This window comes from Solanum stenotomum, unplaced genomic scaffold (genome assembly GCF_019186545.1).
Source record: "Solanum stenotomum isolate F172 unplaced genomic scaffold, ASM1918654v1 scaffold28252, whole genome shotgun sequence".
In the NCBI taxonomy this organism is placed as follows: domain Eukaryota; kingdom Viridiplantae; phylum Streptophyta; class Magnoliopsida; order Solanales; family Solanaceae; genus Solanum; species Solanum stenotomum.
Genome location: NW_026029907.1, coordinates 60,542 through 83,770, shown reverse-complemented (window position 1 = coordinate 83,770; position 23,229 = coordinate 60,542). Strand labels below are relative to the sequence as shown.

Genomic DNA, 23,229 nt, shown 5'->3' with positions numbered 1-23,229 from the left:
AATCTTGAGTCCAAGTCTTTAAGATAGCCAACAATGTGTATTTGGCTATGATTTTGTAAGTTGTTCTTTTTGTGGTTAATATATATGATTGTTACAAAATAATAAAATAGGAGAAGATATTTGTAGTAGGGCATATTTGTTGTTTGATTATTATTGAGAGATTACTAATTCTAAAGGCATTACATAAATATGCCCTTTAACTTGGCATCTATTGGTATCTATACCCTTCAATTTTGGGTGCGCACAAGTATTTGAACAAGTAGACACACTCATCCTACGTGGCTTAATACATGTAAGACGTCACATAGGACACAAAATTGTCATGTAGCTATGACCTTTGGTTTCAACTGGCAACTATGACCTTTAACTTTGGGTGTGCACAAATAGACACTTAAACTTGTATAAAATTGAACAAATAAATACATTCGTCCTATATGACAATTTTGTGTCCTATGTATATTATGCCATGTAGGACACGTGTATCTACTTGTTCAATTTTAAATTTAAATGTCTACTTGTACACACCCAAAATTGAAGGACATAGATGTCAACTGAAGCCAAATTAAATGGCGTATTTATGTATTATGCCTAAAAGATAAGTCTGTACAAAGCTTCGAACATTTTATTTTTGTTTCTTGTCTTTTGACTACTTTTTCCCCTTTTAATAGTATAAGCCTATCCATGAAAAATGGGTCACAAGGTGAAATTGATAGACTTAGCAACTAAGCTTTAATGGCTTTTTAAAGTTTGAAACATGTTTTAATAATCATTTCTTAATGAAGAAATTGATAATTAAGATCTAATCCTTTCTCTTCTTAGTGCTTCCTACTTCATTTGTCCTTTTTTTTTAATCATTTGATATTCAAAATTTACTTTGTTTAATTAATATCGATACATATCAAATATGCGATTAGGTATACTAAAAGAAATTAAACGTTTTCGATTGAAAAATTCTCTCTAGTTAAAGCTTGAAGTTAAGAGTCTTCCATTAAAAAGTATGGAAACCAACCATTCAGAGGTAGATCTAGAAGGAGGCAAGGGTGTTCAGTCGAATTGTGCTATGAATGGTGAAAATAATAATTAAAAGTCATGTAACATAGCACGATTAGGAAGAAATTATTTCAAGCATTCTGGGAATCTAACTATTAATTACAAGCTCCAATACAAATCCGATTACGAAGAAGAAAAACGATACAAGCATAAACTCTTCAGAACATCTCTTAGAATTCTGTATAGGCACTTCATTCCACAGTGACTCTAACTTTCCACAGATGTGGAATTAAGATTCGAAGTATATGTGTTCCAGACTCTACTTGCTCTAAGTTGCTAAGTTCTCAATTAACAAGTTGTACTTATTAAACGGATTTCTTTAGACAAATATGAAGTTTAGACAAAAGTTACTGAATTCAACCAGCACAATAGCTCCGACCTCGACTTTCAACATGGCATTTCTAAATCAAAACAAGTATATTCAGCTACTCTTCACATCTTCATGGATCTCTAGAGCACTAAAATTTTATAATCAATATTAGAGAACACATATTGACAATTATAATTAATAAGAATTCTCTACTGCTATGTGCTCTCTTTGAGGCTGTAAACATATCTAATCTAATTTTGGTTTCTCTCCTTATCTGTGTTAATGCTTCAGCCAGCGGTAGATAGATTCCTTTAAAGTGCTTCCAGTACCTAGCCCTCCAGGTGTGGTAGTACATGGCCCCCCCATAATGCTGCCAACGTCTCCTTCTTAAACTGGTTGCATCTCTTCCCCTTGATAGTCAGTAGCACTCTTTTCAATTCACCGGAGTGCACTGTGATGCATTTCACACGAGCTCAGCAATAGGAAGCCTTCGCTGTTCACCTAGCAACTCTAAATAACTTCTTGTAATACAATAGTTTCCTTTGGAAGTGAGTTTGTTCCTGTCATTTACATACCAATTCATCATGCTATCTTTCAAAGAGTGTTCATTATCACTTACTAATATATATTGTTTAAAATTATATCCAACCTTTTATCGTTCTTTTGATATTTATTATATATAGCTCCAAGTTTATAAGCCTTTTAGCAGGTGATATTTATTGTATCTATCCTTTAGTGTTTTTTCTACCTTTTATGGTGATTCGATTCGCAACAGAATAATTTATAAATGAATGAATGAAGCATTTTGATAGAAAAGATACTTAACAGGATAAAAACTATATGGAGATCTCAGCTGATATTGCATCTGAGATCAAAGATGGAGTTTTAACATACCATAGGAGTAATTTGAAGTTGAAGCTCATAATCTCCCAAGCTTTGTTGCTCTTCTTGAATTTTCTTTGCACTATTCTCTACACCAGAGCCGCAATATTCTATTTGGATGAATTTTAGTGTCATTATTTCTCCAATACTCTCCGGAATCTCCTCCAGATCATACAACCGATGCAGTATTAGTTGCTCAAGCAAAGGAAAATTATCACTACCAACTTCCCACTTTTGCAGATCTCCGGTTACAATTTGTAGATATTTTAATTTGTGAAACACAACATCTTCATCTACTTTCCAATTTGTTCCCTTGAATGCATAATACCCCTTGAGCACTTCAAGATTGGGTAAATTAGCCAGAAATTTCATATCTTCCCAAGGTATAGAAGTATATGATAATTTCAGTTGCTTAAGATTAGGAGGGAAATTATCCCCAGAGAAAATCATCCGGTCAATGGTTGCTTCTGTTACTATGTATAGTGTCTCCAGCTCATCGAGAAGATGATTGACAGAATCAAGAACTTCATCAGGAAAGTCTAGTGTGCCCAGCTCTATGTGTAGTGTCTCCAGCTCCTCTAGAAGAATTAGAGATTCAATAATTGCATGCCAGTCAGGATGCTCAGAATCATCTAAAATCTTTAGCTTTTTTAGATTGGGAGTTCTTCTTATGATTTCCGCAACAAAAGGAGAGTTACGGAGATAAAGTGTTTGCAAGTTATTCAGAAACAAAGGTTGTTCTGCTTCAAGGGGATTTGATATATATAGTGGCCATTCAGTATCCACATGCCTTATCTCTGTCATCCTCCAAATATCTACTGGCTGCTTCAACTTTGCCTCTTCAGCCCTTGCAAGAATTATGGTCTGTAGATTTCTCAATTTAGCAAGTGAAAGAACTCCCTCAATTCTTGCAGCAACATATCTCAAATGTACAAGCTCAGGTATTACACTAGAGAAATCTAACCGGACTGATAATACGTCCAACACCTTAAGCAACTTTAGCTGTGAAACAATGGAACTTGTGATACCAATGTTATGCCTTGTAAAATAATAGAATTTTGTTGAAATAAAGGAGCGGGTTATACTTGTAATACCACTGCTATGCTTTGTTGGAAAAACTTGCTTCTCTTTAATTTCCAACGGAAAGATCACTCGCCGTTGATCATCTATGGCTTCTGAGGACATGGGGGCATTCCCATTCATGATATGCACAACATTTTCAGTATGAGCTTCTCTTAGGCATAGTTGGCGAAGAAGATCGTGAATTTTGCAACTTTTCATCCTTCTGTTAGCCCTTTGTTTACCGGTCAAAATTAGACTTCTATCAACTAACTCTTGTAGACACTCCTCTGCCACCACTTCTAAATTTTTATTGCTTGTTGCCTTAACGAATTGCTCAGCAATCCACAGCCTAATTAACTTGGAAACGCCAATCTCCATATCTTCAGATAAACCTCCAACATAAAGAAAACAAGCCCTCAAATACTGGGGCAAGTAATTGTAGCTCAAAGAAAGAATTGATTGGCATCGTTCGGATACCGTACCAAAGAATGAGTTCAGATTTTCCTCAACATTCTTCCAATTGTCATGCGTTAAGTCCATTTTTCCAAGAAGTCCAGCAACGACAACAATCAAGAGAGGTAATCCTTGACATTGTTGTACAATATGCTTCCCTATTTCTACAAGTAAAGAAGGACACAGATCTTTTTTGAATAATTTTTCGGTGAATAGATTCCAACTATCATCTGGATTTAGAAAAGACTTACTATGAGGCGGATAATCAGGGCAACTGACATAATCAGCAACATACTTGAGCCTAGTGGTTAATAGAATTCGACTTTTGTTGTCATCATTTGGAAATATTCTTTTCATTTGGTCCCAAGCCTCAGTACTCCAAATATCATCTATGACAATTAGAAATCTACTATGCTTCAGACCTCTATACACAATCACCATTAGTTGATCATCGTTCATTTCTTGCTTGCTTCCAGTAATTGAAGATGCAACTTCAAGAAGCATTTGTCTCTGATTGTATTCTTGGGAGATAGTGACCCATGCATGTTTATCAAATCGAGAACGAATAGATGAATCCTCATAAACTTTTCTGGCAAGAGTTGTCTTACCAATACCGCCCATACCAAAAATTGGTATGACAGTCAACTCGTGTGTTTGGGAGGTGAGGCGATCAAGTATGGTGTTGAAGTCATCCTCCATCCCAACAATAGTATTTTCCTCAATTTTACTTTTTTCTGGTGAGGAAGAAGTTGTTGCTAATTCTGCAGATTTGCTTCCATGCTTGCTAAACTCAATCATCATCACCTCTTTTTTGAGAAAATAAACTTTCTCTTCCACTTTCAACAATTCTTCATAAAAGGATCTACAAGCCTTTTTTCTCCTCTTTGTGTGATCTGCTAGAATGATGTTTCTTAGACTTGAATCAACTTTATCTTCTGCTTTGTATATTACATCTCTGATCCTCTTTTCTATAAACTTAAGAGTTTCAATATCTTTGGTTTCCTTTGTTGTATCGTCAAGGAAAACTTGCAGAACAGAAAGATTTTGATAGAGAGATTGAACATGTTGTTGTATACAACTTCGACAAACGAAATATTGATTAGGTTTGAAGAGTTGATCCAATGTATACATAAGTGAAGAAAGAGCAGCATAAGCCATTTCTAAAAGATAGATTTAATCTATCTGCTTCAATAGCTTTTTTATATATGGCTAAGAGGTTTTGTCCAAATGGTTTACTTTTCCATATCCACCTTTTTCTAAATGGGGACAAAGTCATAGCAAACTCACCCTTCATCATTTGTTTAATTAAAAGAGATGATGTATGAGAACACAATCCAATACACTTTACATTACAAAATAAGAAAATCAAATTGTTTCACTTAATTAATTGTACTACACATATCAGATGCACATGTACAGCTCAATAGGGGTATTTTTCTTTTCTATTTTATATAATTGTGAGACAAGCTGTGTAGTGCCCTGAGCTTCTATCAATATGTATCTTTAATTAAACAATTGATGGATTGTCAATGGGTCTATTAACAAATTGTTTCACTTAGGGTCTGTTTGGACATGAGATATAAAATCAGATTAATATGAAGTTAAAATTTTGTTTCAACATGAAATTTGGATTTTTTTTTAAGTTGTATTTTTCTCATAAACATGAAAATCACATAAGTTGTGAAACTATCAAAAAATATATGATTCTTATACAATCTTACCAAAATGAGTAAATCATAATTCATAAACAAGATATTGGAATATCCTAAGGCATCGCCTTGATAAATCTTATATCTCCATGTTCCTTTTATAAATAAATATTTCGATTAATAAACTTTTAGATATGCATAATTTTATGAAGATCCACGAGTAAAAAATAATAGAAACTAGTTATTCTTTAATATAATTCTTTCAACTGATGTGAATCATCTATGTGCCAAGCATGAATCTTTTTGGACAAAATATAAACTTATGGATCAAGTTTTACATTTTAAAAAAATTTGAAATCATGATTTGGTATCCCAAATCATTCTTTTTGGAGAATCTGATATTTCAAATCATGATCCCAAATCACATATCGAAACGCTGATTTGAAAATATTACTTCACATCTCATGTAAAAACACAAACTTATTACTTAATGGTTGATCAAACTATTAGTCTGTTTTGTCGTGATAAATCTTAAGAAAGATTAAGAATGGGATTTAGTTCAACAGCATACAACAAGCCACTCCAAGTCTTCATAAATGTCTAATCCAGTGGAGTAATTATATTCCATTTTCAGCAGTTTTAAATGATAATTAATCTTAATTTTGAAATGTTTGTGTAGAACATATATGATTCATTGACGTTTTCATTACAATTTACAACCTTAAATGAAGTATATATGCTGAAGTTAAAGAGAAATACACTATTAAAATCTTATGAAAGAAATTTTGTTAGTGTTTCATTACACAGTGACTCAACTTTTTATATCAAACAAGTACTTGAAGCATGCCAATTTTTAACTGCTCAGCTGCAGAACCACACACCACTTAAAATAACCACCAACACCAACATACACAGTGCAATCCCACAAACGGAGTATGGGGATGGTACTGTGTACGGAGACTTTAACATGTAACATGTGACATGTAATGATCAAATGAAAAAGTTTGAATATAAATAATTAAATGTAACTTCTATAGCATGCATATTTCCTGATATACAGGACAACTAAACACCGGGCTGTAGACCAAGTCCCTTGCGCGTCTTTCCAACAAATAGATCCCCAGATTTTATCATGCCTGGAACGCGTCCAGCGATTGACAAACAAGGAAATTGAGCCACTGCATCTTTTCTCCCTAGAGAAACTATAGCCAATGCCTTGGTTGCTGGTTTATATACAGCCAATTTGTGATCATCTTCTACTCCCTTTATTAACGACGTGATGTTCTTGGCTACTACCTTTGCGTGTTCTTGAGCCAAATATCCCTGTTTAAGTTCCTGCATTTCACCATCACAAAGTAAGGATATCTTGCATGTAAAATGCTTCTTATGACGCGAGAACTACTACGATTCTTTGGAGCTTTTATTGGTAGAGTAATAGTTATCCATTTACATAGTGTACACATATTAACAAGGTCTAGCTACTTGCATGGACTTTTCTATACAAGGAGGAGCTAGGAAGAGAAGATGTGTAGACAGAGGTTCTTGAAAAACGCTTTCTTAAATGTACATTTAAGGTTTATAGGGATGACAACAATCTGTAAGAAACTAAAAAAGGTATGGTTGACTTACCGGAACATCAGTGATGTCCCCAATAGCAAACGACCCTTGATCCTCAAATTTGAATCAACCATTACCCTTCCACGACTGTCCAAACTATCCTTCAAGATAGTTTCTTTTAACCATGCTGAACCAAATAGTGTACCGGTGCAAAGAAAATAGCAATCAGCAACTATAGTTTCTCCACCAGATGTTCTATAAACACCATCTGATTGAGAGTTAACAACGACAGATTGCTCCAATATGACTTCAACTTTCTTTGAAGTAAGCCAATTCAGTGCCTTTTTGCTGGCACTTTCTCCAATAAATTCCAATAATCTTGATCCCCTGTGCACCAATGTCACCTTCTTAGCAGGAAAATCTGCAACAATTTCAGCAGCCAACTCCACACCTGTTGGCCCTCCTCCGACTATTAATATGGAGTCAGCAGCCTTTATCTTTTCATACTCTGTAAACCAAGGAACAAGAGTTGAGCACAAGTTATACATACCCTGATTGGTTTAATGAACAATTTCAGCTTGGTTTAATGAACAATGGAAGTTTGATTTGTATTACTACTCTTTCATTTGTTGCTTCATTTGCTTTTGTATCTTGCTATTGTGCTGTCATATTTTTAATGATGTCGTGATCTAAGTCCCAATATACACTTGGTATACCAAATGTAAAGAGCTTACATCAATCTATGGTTTTCTATGAATAACATCCAGTAATATGTACTGCTGACATAACTAAAGCTAAGAATTTCTTTTAGCCTCTCTAGGTTCCTAAACAGAAAACAAGAAGATAAATCTGATTCTCTTTTCTTTTTGTTCCTTCCTTTTCCATACACCCTAGCCCCCTTCTTAAAGTTTTCTATTATTATATGGTTCTTGAAGTGACGGAAATTATGAAACAGAATGCACGACTATGATAAAGGTGAAGTGTTGATCTAAAACAAGGTAATTGTGCATGTTCAAAAACTATGAGATTGTAAAGTAAGACAAGCTGTTTGTAAGGTGATGGCAATATATAACCAGTTCAGTACTCAATTACCTATCAGAAAACCGTCGAATTTCTTAAGGTTAGTGTCTTAAGATAAAAGTAAAACTAGTTACACACAAGCTTTGAGTTCTATGAAAGCAGAACACAAAAGTAACCACGAGATTGGACCAATACCTGCTTGGTATTGACTGATCTTCTCTGTTCTCGCCTCAGCACCGCTTTGTGTATGACCAGTGGCAACAACAAGATAGTCATATGCAATTCGGCTGCCTTGTTTGGTCAATACATCAGTGTCTGTGATGTCAACTGCAGCTGATGGAATGATTTTCGCATGAGGAAGATATTCAGAGTGAGAAATGACAGATCTTTTTGCAAATTCAGGCTCAACCAAACACCTTAAGCTTGCCCATGTTATCTCATAATACTCTTTCCTGTTCCATTTTCATGTATTCAGTTAGTTTTAAGCACAATAAACTAACAGTAGAGTAATAAACAAGCACAAACAAGTAGTCATGATCAAAAAATCAAGAAATTGAAACGATCAATCCTTAAACCACTCATATAGCTAACAACAACATAACATGTTTAAATCCCACAAGTTAGGTCTGCGGAGGGTATGCATGTATACAAACCTTACTACTATCTTAGCAAGGTAGGGACACTCATAAAACTAACAATAACAACAACATAACCGGTGTAATCCCATGAGTAGAATTTGGGAAGGGTAGGGTGCATGCAAACCTTATCCCTATCTTTACAAGTTAGGGACACTCATAAAGCTAACAACAACATAACTCGCGTAATCCCACAAGTGGGGTTTGACGAGGGGAGTATGTACACATACTTTACCCCATTACTCCTATCTTTGCAGGGTATGGAACACACATAAATCTAACAACAACACAACCGGTGTAATCCCGCGAGTGTGATCTACGAAGGATAGCATATACGCAAACCTTATCTCTATCTTCGGCACGCATTAGGGACACTCATAAAGCTAACACATAATCAAATTCACAATGAGAGGCAAAAAGTTGATAAAATAGAAATGCTTACTCATCAATGAGGGAAACATTGACCTCACTTTTAAGGGTTTTAGCAACAACAGAACCAGCAACTCCACCCCCAATCACAACCACATTTTTCTTTTCTCCCCCTGAACTCATATCCAAAATTTCAGATAAAAATCACAACTTAGACAAAAAATTCAAGAAATAGCAAACCCAAATTGTATAAACGCAAAATCTGCAATTTAATATTGTTGGGAGAACAAAACATCAAATAATCCTCTTATATACAAGAAAAAATTACGTGTGTGCCAACATAAGAAATTGGAAAAAAAAAAAAAGGAATCTTCCAGAACAAGGAAATCAAGAGGAAATTGGATTTTCTGAATAGAAAAAAAGGAAGATTCCTGGATTTCTTCTAAATATTTGGGAAAAGAATTAATGCTTTACAGATTATGCTTATTTTTTTTGTTTTTAAAATGCTAGGTTGGAAGAGAAGAAAGAAAGAAGAAAAGAACAAATTGTATGTTAAAGCTTTTTTGCATTTTTTGATAAAAGACATAAAAGTGACATCTGAAGTTGTTCCGAATTTTTAAAAAGATATTTTAACTTTGTGGGTGTTTTATTACCCTACAAAACATTTCAAAATCACAATAAATACACACTTTTTACACAATCTGCANTCAATGCTCATCCCAATTAATAATATAATTACATATTTTTTCCAACCCATTTAGTAAAAATTGGATAAAATCTTGACCCATTTACTTTTTAATCATGACCCACTCCATTTAACCCTAAACCCCTTTCAAATTTCCACTCTACTCTCTCTTTGATGATCAAAACCCTAAGCATTTCAATAGTCACAATAAATTTATTTTGCGGTGATAATTTCTTGAATTATGGAGTCAAACGAAGAAGTGAAGGCTTACATGTTAATTGCTTCTTGATTTGAATGCAAATTTTGGTTTTAAAATGTTATTTTTATATAGTAGTGATTTTTTGAAAAATCATCTTTATAGTGATTTGTTGTTATTTTCTTCTTGTGCTATCTATTATTCATGTGTATGTAGTGTTAGTTTAGGATTGCTTTGAGTTTGAATGTTTTTTCACTGATTTAGTTTTGAAATTTGTTTGCAATTGCACTTTCATGATTTACAAATTCGTTAATCTCATAACTTTTAAATAAAATAAAAAAAGAAGAAATTGAAGCTAGTAAAGCTAGATGAAATTTCATTGAGAATGGAGATTTTTATTTTTTTTTTTGGTTGTAGATGGTAAGCTCTTCAACATATACCAATGGAGGTTTTGGAGAAGTAGGTATTTTAATAAAGAAGAAAAATCAAATTGTCAGTGTCACGTGGCATTTTTACACTGGTTTGGGGGGTGTATTTTTACTTCTCCACGCGCCCATCAAATGTGAGAACACAGCTGTTGTAAAAATGGTCAGAAGTGTTTAATTACTGAGATTTGAAATAGTTTCATGAGGTAATAGGACGCCCGCAAACTTTAGGTGTCTTTTTGAAAATTCAAGACAACTCCAGGTGTTATTTTATGTCTTTTATCGCATTTTTTTATATTATTATAGCATAAGTTAGTTGAAGAATTTAAAGGGGCTAAAATGACGTAAACAATGATCTAAATTCTTATATACAGTAGTATAATCATATTTGGATTATTTTATGGGGATCTAATATTCCTATTTTTTGTAAAAAAAAAATACATCATTTTTTAGCATATATCACACGTCACACAAGTCAAAACTCGATGATAAAAGAATTTATGTTTTTAAAATGCCTCGATAGAAATTAGGAATGTGTTGAGTACCAATAAAATTGAAAATAAATGAGCTTTGTATTTATTGCCTTCTAATATATATGTAAAAAATATTATGTCAAAACACTAGTAATAGTATCTTATATGTTTTTCTTACACGTCAAAAAATTCAAAACGCTTTCTTGCCTCTAAAATCGAAAACTTATTTTTCCTTATGAAATATGTTTATGATAATACTTACAATCTCATTAATAAGGAATACATGCACAACACTCATTGCCAAAGAGGCAAAGACTAATACATATATATCTTTATCCAGTTTGTATAATTTATAATATATTATTTTAATTTATTTTAAAGAAAATAATCTTTGTATATTTTAAAAAATAATCTCATTCAATCCTTCATGTATAATAATTTAAAATCAAACTAATATTAATAACTTATTTTAAATTCAAACATCTAAAAATCTTTCTCTTAAATTTAGTTGATCAAATAGAAACCAAAATTCATAACTTGAAGGGATTCTAGTTTTTCATATTATAACGTCGATTTATTATCCAGATGGATTACATCACAATGATAGATCATGTTGCAATACATTTATTTTACATGACAAAAACACATATATTACATGTGTACAACGAACTACCAAAGTTTCAGAACCATGTTATATGTTGTTGCTTCTTGCTACGAACATTTCTCCCCTTGAGTGGCTTTGGGTTGGTAACAACTTAAATGTAAGCAAACGAACATAGGCAGTACCATTTGATCAGCAGTAATTCACAGCTTTGACCTAAGACGACTGAGAGTCGCCTGAATTGTTCCGTGTGGTTCATCCGTTGGCAAGTAAACATCGTCAGCAAACTGAAAGGTTACCATAGACAAATATCAGTCATTGATTCAAGCTCGTGAGAGAAGTACATGATCAGTGGTATATAATGCCCAAGAGATCAACCTTGTAGCAGCATAACTTTTTTCTCTGACTGAATGAATGCAATATGCAATGCAACAAGAAAACTGGAAAAATAAAATATCTGAAGCAACTGAACAATACATGGTTAAAGATATGTAACTCGAGAACCATTTACGTGGATTATTAACTGTACCCAACACACTAACTTCTTTTGTTTCAAACTCTCCCATTACATGTAGATACTGTATCACCACGACTTGGCATGATGGGCAAAGTTAATATTAAATTAAGAATGTGGATTCATTATTGCCAACAAATTCCAGTCCCCCATCACTGCTCTCTTCCTTCCCCGAGACCAAATCCATGTAGGCCATCCCTCCAGTATTGACATGTTTTGAATGCTTTGGTATAGGTAGTATTTTCCGGCTTTGAGAGATTAGAGCATGATGCCACCATGCCATGGAAAAAGCAGGTAGAAAGAACATCTACGTAGTTTGTTGAAGTTTCTTCTTAGCCAGTGTCGGCTACTCTAGTTTTTGTGCATTTATCAAGCATCAATTTTGATGTCGTTGCATTATATCTACTTTTAAGTTCTCTTTAGCATGAATAAAATTTGGACCTGATCACTAAGAATCTTCTATCCCAGCTCCACTGATTCACTTCCACAACTGCTCCCTTTTCCCAAGCCCAGCCATCACTACTTTAACTCTATTCAATGCCCCAGCCCCCTTGACTTCCCCTGGCCCTTAGTCCCACCCTTCCCCCTAACTAATCCAGTCTGTCTTGCAACTCAGTTTCTCCATTGGTCTTCTTATCTTTCTTTTTCTTTTGTTTTGGAGGTAATGTATATTCCCAATATTGAGGATCCAGCTGTCAATAAAGTTAGCTGAACTGTTAGTTAGTTCCCTAACATTCCAGCTGTATTAGTCTGTTAGTTAACCAACTATAGATTAGTTTTACATCCAACCATAGTTAACTAACTATAGATTAGCTTTATATCCTACAAGTGAATTGGGTGTTGTCATCTATAGATTAGTTTTACATCCTACCAAAATTAAACTAATCTATAGATTAACAATAGATGACAACGCCCAATTCTGTCATCACAAAGGGAAGGCCTCAATTAAGGCTTATTTAGTTTTGCTAAGGTAGAGATCAATTAAGTAATGACCATCTTTTCTCAGGGAAATTGGTCCAGTTTTGAACGGGATGTTGCCTGGTAAATATCATTACAAGGGCTGGGAAATAACTTGATCATCAAGCTCACTGCATTTCAGCACACAGTTACACTGTAGTCCAGCAAATGAGGGAAGGGCAACTTTACCTTAACAATTACTGGTTTATCTTTGCTTGGCAAATTGACCGGCAGAAAATGGATATTTGGCATCTTCAACTGAATGAATGAAATGTCAGGAAACCTGAAAGAACGATACCAAGAAACCGTAAGGATTCATAGCAATTATGAAATTTGAAGAAGAAAATAAAGTGATTTCGAGGTTTAGTTTCTCTTATGTGTGCGCGAGGAAAATGGGAAAACGTCTTATGAGTTGAAATTGAGAGAAAGACCTTCCAAGAACAGCCTTTGCCATTTCGTAAAGCGTGGCTTGAACAGAAGGGCTGTATACTCCTTCCTTAGATGGTCCAAAGAATGTGTTAAGCAGGACCTCTTTCACATCCATGTATCTCTCTGTGAAATACAGAGGCTTCAGGGGAAGACTTGAGAGAGATTCAAAAGAGTACCTGTATTAACCAATGTTCACGTTCACAACACGCTCAACAACGGGCAGAATGAAACATGGTAGTACGACTAACAACTAACAAAGCAAGACTAAGATCTCATTCGTGTCGGAAAACTTTAGCACCATTTCTTTTAGAAAAATAAAAAGATGAATAATTTACCTCCAAGATGCAGTGACCTCTGTAGCCATCATTCTTTCGCGTGTTTCAGGCAACATAGTGTACTGGTCCCTAATGAATCCTTCAAAACCTGACTGTTTCAATGAGCTATTTGTTATACAAATCGACACTGCATTTATTATGTGAAAAAATTCAGTAGGTTTAGGGTGGTGTATCAAGAAAGGTGTACTACCAATTTTAATCACGTGTGAAAAAAAAATTCCTAGTTACCATAGGAAGAAGTATATTAGATGCTGAAGCTCCAATTTTAGAGTAAGAAAGACCAAGGACCTGTGTGGGGCCGAATGGATCTTGTCTGACCCACATATAAACCATCTCAAACTATATACCAGCTATATCTCCATCATTCCTGAGAGTACTACCCTTGTTGCCTTGCAGCTGATCCATAGCCCCAACCTCCACCAACTCCGTCCAGAAGGTGGGAGAGTCAAAAGAAAACAAACTAAAATGACTTCCTGGAGTGTGGCATATCTCGTTTTTACTAAAGGAGGATCACATTTCTTAATAGGATACTGTAAAAAGCTTTCATTCAAACTCCAGAACCCTTTTCTTTCTTGTTTTTAGGTATGTGGAACAGTAACTTTACCTGCAACAACTAGATGCAGAAAATAAAGAAAGAAACTTAGGCAGATGTATAGCAGGGATTACCTTAGTTGTCTTCAGAATTGATAATCCTTCAATACCAGATGTCAGGCGCAATGTTCCTGATTTATCGACCATTACTTCAGTTGTGTGTCTCTCAGAGCCAAGCTTAAAACCTTGTAATGATGGCAACATACAACAATAATTAATTTCAAGGAAACCCAACTTCTTCATTAATATCAGTGGATCACCTCATCAGATAGAAAATCAGATTGTATAAATGGAAACCAAAGTTAAGAGGTGCAACAAGTTAGAGATATCAAACAAAAGCAACATTATGGCTTAAGGCACTCGGGCATCCCAAAGCTTAGATGTTTTCCCATGCAACCACTTGAATCCTCTAAACTCATTGAGCATTGGATCACTAGCAACAACGCTTTTTTTGATTCATACAATGAGGACCCTTTTTGGGATTCCAAACCCCCTTATCAAGGCGTCTCCTCCAGTATTCAACTCCCAGATTGGACCATATTCTGAGCCAAAAAATTCCAGATAAAAGGTGTCCACAAACTACAACTCTTAGGATTTCGCAACTAAGTTTCAGGAAATTATAGCTCATTGTAATATATGATAGAGGACCAACTTTAAGACATTTTATTAGCTAAAAATTGATATGATCAGTTAAAATGGATTCGATCAGTATTTCCAGAAAAAAGTAGTTTCAGACATAAAACAGCTCTTGGAAGCATTTGACAAAAGAAAAGCTGACCACATTAAGCTTCATTCTCAGTCAAATTGAGGGCAAGCTAGTTGAACCAATAGTGAGCAGCAGTACGAGTATAGGAAATAGTGATTGATAGAAGAAAAAGAGAAAGCTATAAAGGTATAGCCTTTTCACCATGGAGCAGACGAGGCTTTTGGAAGATAGACATCCTTTTTATCAAGATAAAACAAGGTTTAAGGAAGATAAGTTGTTGTGAAGATTTAATTAGCTAATTTAAGAAGTTGCAGTCTTTTGGTTGAATATGAAGGTTGCAGGTTCAAAACTCCTAGATAACTCTGCCTACCAAGACTTGGGAAGATGAGAAGAAATCACCCCGATTGATTTCATTCTAACATAAACCAAAAGCAAGCAAATTTAAACTATGGAATCTCATGATGCATCCAAACAAGGATTACAATGTTAGATCAGGTTTATCTAGTTAACTGCATTAACCAGATTGTAGCCATTATCAAGCTTAATGTTTTAGCACTTCATAAAGATCTAATTTTCAAATATGATCATGACCAAAAAAAAATTAAAAAAAAAAAAAAAAAAAAAAAAAAAAAAAAAAAAAAAATATATATATATATATATATATATATATGATCATGATCAAATGAGAAATAGGAGAATTTACTCTTTTTTTTTAAATAATTAGGAGTATTTAGACTACTTAGGAAGCTTTGATGGAAATAACTCATTATTTGGAAGCAAATTGTCTCAGACTTGACTTTGAACTTGATCTTGCCTTGTCAAGTTTGACAGCATATTGTTAAATGAAAGCACAGAAGTCTGTGACGCTGGCTAATTAACTGAAAGAGATAATAACATAGGGAAAAAAATATGTTAAATTACTCACAAAATGTCTTATCATAACTTACAATGGGACTAGAATCCCAAATCGCTCATGTGCTGATCTAAGAAAAATAACTTGACACCAAGAAGATGAAACAAGAGTAAACAAAAGGAGGAAATCAGCCAAGCGGCATACTCACTACAATTTATGAGATTAGCAGCATAAGGTAAGTTAGAGCTTCACTTTAACTTCTAAAGGGAGGGGAAAATTCATTACGGAAGTATACAACATATTCTGTTGTAAATCAAAAGGCTTACCATGTTCATGTTGTTGGCCCTTTATGCTAATGCGTTCCCATGGCTTTTCAACTATATTAACAATTGCAGCAGTGACCTACAACAACAGAATATGAAATGGCACTTAAGAAGATCCATGTAAAGTGAGTCATAGAAGCCATATAAGTCAGTCCTATAATTATATTAAGCAATGTCACGAGCAAAGCACAAGAATTTCCAAACTCTGCACACAACACAAGGCAACAAATACACAATTGTTTATTCTTCTGAACAGAGCAATTGACAGATTAATGGACATAATCTCAGATTGATCTGTGCGAAAAATTGAGATGTCTTTCAGAACACTGACAGCACGTACCTTAGATGTTTAATTAACATGGTACCTTTCCGACAATTACTTACTTCAGTGGCTTAAATAACCAAGTAGTCAATGGCAGATAATTAACATCAGTACATGGCAATTGGCAAGAGTGTCATGAACCTGGATATAATAATGATCAAGTGAGGGGCACATGGTTGAAATTAATCGACTGTCTGCTCGCTCATATAAAAGGGGTTGGACCTATGGTGAAAAGCATATTGAGGATTATCTTAGTTCTCTCTTTCCTCTTCACGTTATCTCCCTCTCTCCTCTGATCCTTCTCTTCCTCTTCTAATCTCTTTTTCTCTCATTCTCTGTAGAAATCAAGCCTATCAATGGCCCCCGTGTTCCTTTTTCTTTTACTCCCAGTAATAAAAATCACAAAATTGTCCCAAAAACACTGTTCCATTGACATTCAATTATCTTCTTACTGAGATTTCATTATTAGATATTAAAAACAACGCCTCAGTCCCAAATAAAGTTGGTGATTAATAGATTTTGACAAAGTGTTACCTGCTGATAAAAGGAGGTGAAGTGCTTTGCAAGTACAATGGCAAAATCTTCAGCTGAAAGTTGCTCTGAACATTCCTTAGCTTTCGCATATACCTATTTCACAATTCACTAATCAGAACCAACAATACAAAGAAAACCTCAAGTAAAACGTATAATTCAGAATTTAATCAGATTTTTTTCCAAAAAAAAGTACAAGCTAATTATCTAATCAACAAAAGTGAAGAAAATCTGCGATCATGCAATATCTTAGACAATTAGATCAATCCTACAGTCTCATTCAGGATCATTCAATTTCTTCGAAAAAAAACAGTGAAAACCAAAATACCAGCATTTCTGTATTAGTTTCACGGATGATGAAATTGATCAACAGATCCGTGGCCAGCCAGAGGATCAAGCCACTAAAGTAGCGCTTTAGTCCCCAAAAAGGCTCTCTAGCAAATTTATTTTTTCTAATCTCAACCTCAAATCAAAGATTAAGTTAAGGACGTATGAATACCAACTTTTACTCAGTTAAACGAGCCGCCCTGATCTGATGATCTAACAAAATTTTCTTACTGAGATTTCATTATTAGACATTCATCTATGCATATGAATAAGCTGTTATAGAAAAAGAGAAGTAGAAGGAATTACAGTGTTCTTCATGGTATCGGTGGCGACGATATCGGAATTATCGCCGGAGACATATGCAGGTAAACAATCGGAGATGAGGCTGATGTTAACGCTCCATTCAGCAAAGTGATGTTTTCCATCTCGATCTCTCCAAACCCTAGCTACTCTCACTCTGGATTTTCCATGCCTCTGCTCCAGCTTCAGTCCGGTCAATTCCGCCATCTTCGTTTCACTAGTGAACTTGTGCTCTGCTATATAAAAATCTATCAAATAATTATCTTATAGATTACATACAATATGGGAAGTTAAGCAAATTCTTTTAATATAATTATAATCATGGAAATATTTTTCTTATATAAGAAATTAAGAATATATATTTTGTCTTATTTTTGTGCATGTTTTGTAATATATATATATCACGGGCTGAATGTACCGCCTGAAAATTGTTATATTCGTGGAATTACGTAACATATTGCTATTCATTAATTTTCTTTATTTTCATTCCTTATTAATTCATATTGATTCTTTTTCGCTTTAAATAATTATTGACTTATTTTTACTTCCACTTTCACCGAGTATTAATTTCTTGATACGAGTGTTATATGTATATTCCGTAATATAAAAGTGCTAAATTTTAAAAATTACATAAAAATTAAAAATATATTTTAACATATTATTTAATTTTTTTAAATGATGGATATTATTATGTTAGAATTTTATTTTTGCAGTAACAAAATATTTCAGTGGTAAAAATAAGAGTAAATTTTAGGTTCAGCAAACATAAAAATCATATTTGTATGTTATAGTTATAGTTTGTATAATTGCGCTCCATAGCAAACTTTATGTTTGTTATGGCTATTAATATGTATATTTCGGTATATAAATACAAAAGAATCAATTGTATAATCTGTAAAGAATCAATTATATAATATGTGTTTGTATAAAGCGAGAAAGAGAGAAAGACAAAAAAAAAAAACTGGACAGAGGAAGATCTGTATTTGTATAATTACAAGTGTATAGGACGAAAATATATGTATTTGTATATACAATTTTTTCTCGCTTTATACAAACACAAACGCAATTATACATTTGTGTTTGTATAAAGTGAGAGTGACGAGCGAGATCTAGGAGAGTGGCGAGTGAGATTCTCTAGGGAGAGAGACGGACGAAAAGATATGTATATATACAGTTTTCTCTCGTTTTATACAAACACAAACGCCTTTTATACATTTGTGTTTGTATGAAGTGAGAGAGGCGAGGGAGAGACTGCCCAATGAGAAATCGAGAGTGGCGAGCGAGAAATTTAGGGAGAGAGGCGAATGACAACTATTTGCTACGGGTTACAATTAAATCAAACTGTGGTTATAACATTTAATTTAAATTAATAGTTTATTATTTTATACAATTTTCCCTAAATATAATTAGTAACAAACTATTCAAAAACATTAAGAGCCTGATTGGATTGACTTTAAAAAGTAACTTTTAAATCAAAAAATAAAAAGACAAATTTAAATGACTTTTAAGTCAAAAAATGAAAAGTAGAAACGAGTCATACTTTTGATTTTTAACTTTTTTAAAAAGTTAAGTTCATTGTAACTTTGTTAAGTACTCCAAAAGTTAAAAACGACTTAAAAATAAATTTGATCAATTTTTAAGTCAATGCAAACGAGCTCTAAATCTAAAAAGATATAACTAGTACATGTTTATATTAAAATTGATATAGGCATGAGGTCGCATGTCTGCCTGTCCACCTAGGAATATTTTATGATTTGATCTTGTTGTACTTTAATGCTTTATGTTATTATTTTATTATGCTTAACTATAGGAGGGAGTGCATGTACTATTGGTTATACAGTAGGTCAACGTGTCTGCCTGTCCACCTAGGAATATTTTTAGTCCTGATATTTTATGGTTTGATGTTGTTGTAATTTATGATTTATGCTTATAATATTTTTGTTTTGGACAAAAATATCCTCTCTATATGACCTTTTTCTTTTCCTGAAGTCATATCAGCCCTTTAAAGTTGTCCACATTTTTCACTTAGACACCTGAATAAAGTCTTGTATCCATTGAACGTTTAAATCTTAACAAATTTATAGTATCTATTTGACACAAAATAATAATAATTAAAAAGATAAACATGTGTGCATCTCAAACGCATATGTATACCAAATGGAACGATGACACATGTTGATTGGATTAAATTCTTTTAAAACTCTATTTAAATAATTCAAAAGGAACTTGAAGAAAACAAAAAAAATATACATTAAATTAACCCACCCCCACCCCACCCTTCTTCTTCTCCATTGAAACTTATTTCTAATTCCACAGTGCCGCTGCACCTCAACCGCTACTTATTTTCATTTCCAATTTCGTCGGATCTTAATTCCTAAGCATTTAGACGCTGCACCTCAACTGTCACTAAACCATAGCCTCCACCCATTTCTTCTTCTCCATCAAATCTTACCCCTTTCACCGGCGTCAATAATACATCATTGCTATTCATCTAAGTAACCCCTCAATCACCGTTCATTCTAATGGAATTAAACCTTTCATTCATGGTCTTCATCTTCTTTCACTCGTCATCATTATCACAATTACATTTAAAAAAATGAAATTTTGTCGGGAAAAAATAATTAATAACTTTGCTGGAATATTATTTTCATTGAAAACAATGGAGCTTTATCGGAATATTTATAAAAAAAAAAAAAGGAAGAACAATTGGAGGGAGGAAGATGGGAGAAGACGGCATTTTTTTTAATTAATTATTATTATTATTGTTATTTATTTAATTTAGGTGTATAAGTTGAAAAGAAAAAGAAAAAAATATCATTTTTTATTGTTTCACGCACTTAAGGAGAGTGTTGTACACGTTTTTTGTCATGTCAACGTTTTGTGTCTAATTGGATTCACTTTTGAATATATAAAATGTTCAATAGGTACAAGACTAAATTGAGGTGTCTAAGTGAAATCTGCAAACAATTTTAAGTGGTTGCGTATGACTTAAGCCTTTTTTTACACCAAAGTGGGACCCATTAACTTTTGATTGTCATGTGACTATTTAATGACATTATTGATATATTGAAGGATGCTTTGGTAATTTTTCTGCTATGAATCTGTTTTAATTTTTAATCATCTACTATATCAAATAAGTTGTATAAAATATTATAAATTATGATAATTAATAATTTAAAATATTCAAAAGATGTAAAAACATATAAATTTTTTGATTAACTCTTCAAATTCTATCAGTGGCGCATAAATTGAGACACATGAAGTAATATATATTATTTGAAAATTACATAAAAAGTGTTATAAATTACTATAATTAACAACTAAAAATATTTCAAAGACAAAAGAATTCTATTGAATCTCGAAATTTTTATTAGTGCCACATAAATTGAGAAAGAAGAAATAATTTTTATTATTTGAAAATTGCGGAAAATGTATTACAAATCATACAGTAATAATTAGCAATTTAAATTTTTTAAATACGTTAAAAATTATAATAATTAACAATTCAAAATATCTAAAATTAATATTTTGATTAACTCTCTAACTCTATCTATATCACATAAATTGAAATAAAAAATAACACATATTGACCCGTGCTAACACGAACTCCTATCTAATATACATATAAAAGAAGGCAAGACATATGGTCCAAATTAAAAGAAGGCAAGACATATATGGTCCAAATTAAAAGAAGGCAAGAAAATAATATTAGTGTGCTTGCATTTTGGTGATGGATTTGCTTTTTGGTCCTCTTTCTTTTAGTTCGTGAGCTTTTCTTACCATTTTTACATTTTTATTTTCTATTCCTTTTTTACAAGTATATGATACTTTTTATCCCAACGGAAACATCACATTTAAATGGGATGTCATTGGCTAGTCTCCGAATGGATATATTGTAAGTTCCACATTGTATTTTGTATTTTGTAATTTACATTTTATTAACTAACTCCACTTTTAATAATTTTCATTGTCAATGGACAGACTACTATGACTATATTCAATTTTCATGAGTACATGCATATTAGACTTTAGGCTAAAAAAGTAGTAATATGGAGCATGATGGAACCTGAAAACAGGGCAAAGAGATTCATATCCATTTTAGCCAAATGGTGGTAGCATATGGTATGGAATACTGGCCACACCGAGGGACAAGAGAAGGCTTCATTGTTGAATACATTTTGTGATATACTTGTTTATACTGTATGAACTACTATCCTAAATGTAGAGTGACACAAAATTCTTCATCCAGATTGGTGGTTTTTTTACCTCTATCTGACCTTCTGTTTTGAGGGGGTTCATGTTGGATATAAAGTTGCTGGGTAGGACCACCAAAAATGTCATTTTTTTTAAATAAATAACATGTGATGCACACAAGATACACAAATATAATTTTTATGTTTATTATATATGAAAGAATATAAAAATCATATTTGTATGTTATAACTATAGTTTGCATAATTGCGCTCCATAACAAATTTTATGTTTGCTATGGAGCTTTTGATTTGTGTAATTCGCTACAAACATTCAATTTTATACAAATTGTTCAGTTTTGTATAAATTCATTTATACATTGTAATTTGTATAATAAGATTTGTATTTGTGTAATTACAAGTGTATAGGACGAAAATATATGTATGTGTATCCGTATATACACTTTTCTCTCGCTTTATACAAACACAAACACATTTTATATATTTTATACATTTGTATACCGAAAATGGCTAATTGTATACCGAATCAGATGACCAAAAAATGGGATGTTTGCTGCGAATTACAAATAAAATAAACTATGACTATAGCATTTAATTTGAATTAATAGTTTGCTATTTCGTACAATTTTCTGTAAATATCCACCAATTAATATAAGTGACAAAATCACAAATAGACTTCTTCATCTTCGTTCAATTTTTTTTCTTTTGCTTTGATTTTAAATTCTTATTCTAAAATAAAATTATATATAATATGAAGAAGTCCATCATTTAAGTATTTTTTTATTAATCGTTGATTTTTTACTCAAAAATATTAGTGATATTCAATATAGTGAAGCTACAACTTAAGTCTATGAATATAGAAAATAATTAAATTGGATTCCACAAGAAAATTATATTAAAATAGAACCAAAAAAAGTTTTTTTAAAATATTCTGAAAATACATTGCAGACCCACGGTAAAAAGGGACAAACTAATGTGGTACCTTTAGCTCTAGGTGGGACTCACATGTGAAAAGGCATAAACTATAAATGAGGTATCTTTTGTCTTTAATAGGAAATGTCACACAACACAAATATTAGTACAACACAATTAAAGCTTGAAGTCTAAAGTGGAAAGCCTTAAATGACCAAAATAACTCTTAATTCTAGGAAGCATATATGTCAATGGTGTGGGTGGTTGCTTCATTTGTAACTCTCTCTCTTATATAATAAAGAGAATTCTTCTTTCCTTCTTTTCCTTTAGTTTGCTTGGCTTTTGGCCATGGCCCATGGATTTTCGTTTTCTTCCTCTTTCTAATTTTAGTTCATGTGTTTTTGTTATAATGTTAATGTAACAAACTCAATTCCAACAGAAGCACTCTTATATATATTAATTACTGAATACAAGTTACAAGGTAGAATACGCACAACAAAGTAATAACACACTAATTACGGATAGCTTAACATAGACGAAGGTAACTAGAA

General features: G+C 32.9%; 2 protein-coding genes and 1 pseudogene across 2 annotated transcripts; all 3 read right to left on the bottom strand.

Moving 5' to 3' along the window:
* Window positions 1-2,245: 2,245 nt before the first annotated feature.
* Window positions 2,246-4,915, bottom strand: LOC125851633 (putative late blight resistance protein homolog R1B-16). The gene is made up of 2 exons (XM_049531405.1): window positions 2,779-4,915; window positions 2,246-2,694 (listed from the first exon to the last, which is right to left on the bottom strand). Exons 1-2 carry the CDS (start codon window positions 4,913-4,915, stop codon window positions 2,246-2,248), a joined length of 2,586 nt encoding a protein of 861 aa, XP_049387362.1.
* A 1,484-nt stretch (window positions 4,916-6,399) lies between these two features.
* LOC125851624 (uncharacterized) lies at window positions 6,400-9,173 on the bottom strand (annotated as a pseudogene).
* A 2,125-nt stretch (window positions 9,174-11,298) lies between these two features.
* LOC125851616 (uricase-2 isozyme 1) lies at window positions 11,299-17,825 on the bottom strand. Its single transcript, XM_049531384.1, has 8 exons — window positions 17,562-17,825; window positions 16,932-17,024; window positions 16,079-16,154; window positions 14,269-14,378; window positions 13,603-13,694; window positions 13,270-13,443; window positions 13,028-13,121; window positions 11,299-11,654 (listed from the first exon to the last, which is right to left on the bottom strand). The coding sequence occupies exons 1-8, from the start codon at window positions 17,760-17,762 to the stop codon at window positions 11,571-11,573; spliced, it is 924 nt and encodes a 307-aa protein (XP_049387341.1). The 5' UTR covers window positions 17,763-17,825; the 3' UTR covers window positions 11,299-11,570.
* Between the last annotated feature and the right edge of the window lie 5,404 nt (window positions 17,826-23,229).

Excerpts from the sequence above, each read along its gene's own strand:
- LOC125851633 (XM_049531405.1), bottom strand. The coding sequence starts at position 4,915 with ATGGCTTATGCTGCTCTTTCTTCACTTATGTATACATTGGATCAACTC. Across the intron at positions 2,695-2,778 it reads AGAGCTGGGCACACTAGACT|GGATGATTTTCTCTGGGGAT; the intron begins TTCCTGATGAAG and ends CAACCATTGACC.
- LOC125851616 (XM_049531384.1), bottom strand. The coding sequence starts at position 17,762 with ATGGCGGAATTGACCGGACTGAAGCTGGAGCAGAGGCATGGAAAATCC. Across the intron at positions 13,444-13,602 it reads GAGGTCACTGCATCTTGGAG|GTACTCTTTTGAATCTCTCT; the intron begins GTAAATTATTCA and ends TGGTTAATACAG. Across the intron at positions 11,655-13,027 it reads ATAAACCAGTAATTGTTAAG|TTTGCTGACGATGTTTACTT; the intron begins GTAAAGTTGCCC and ends GTAACCTTTCAG.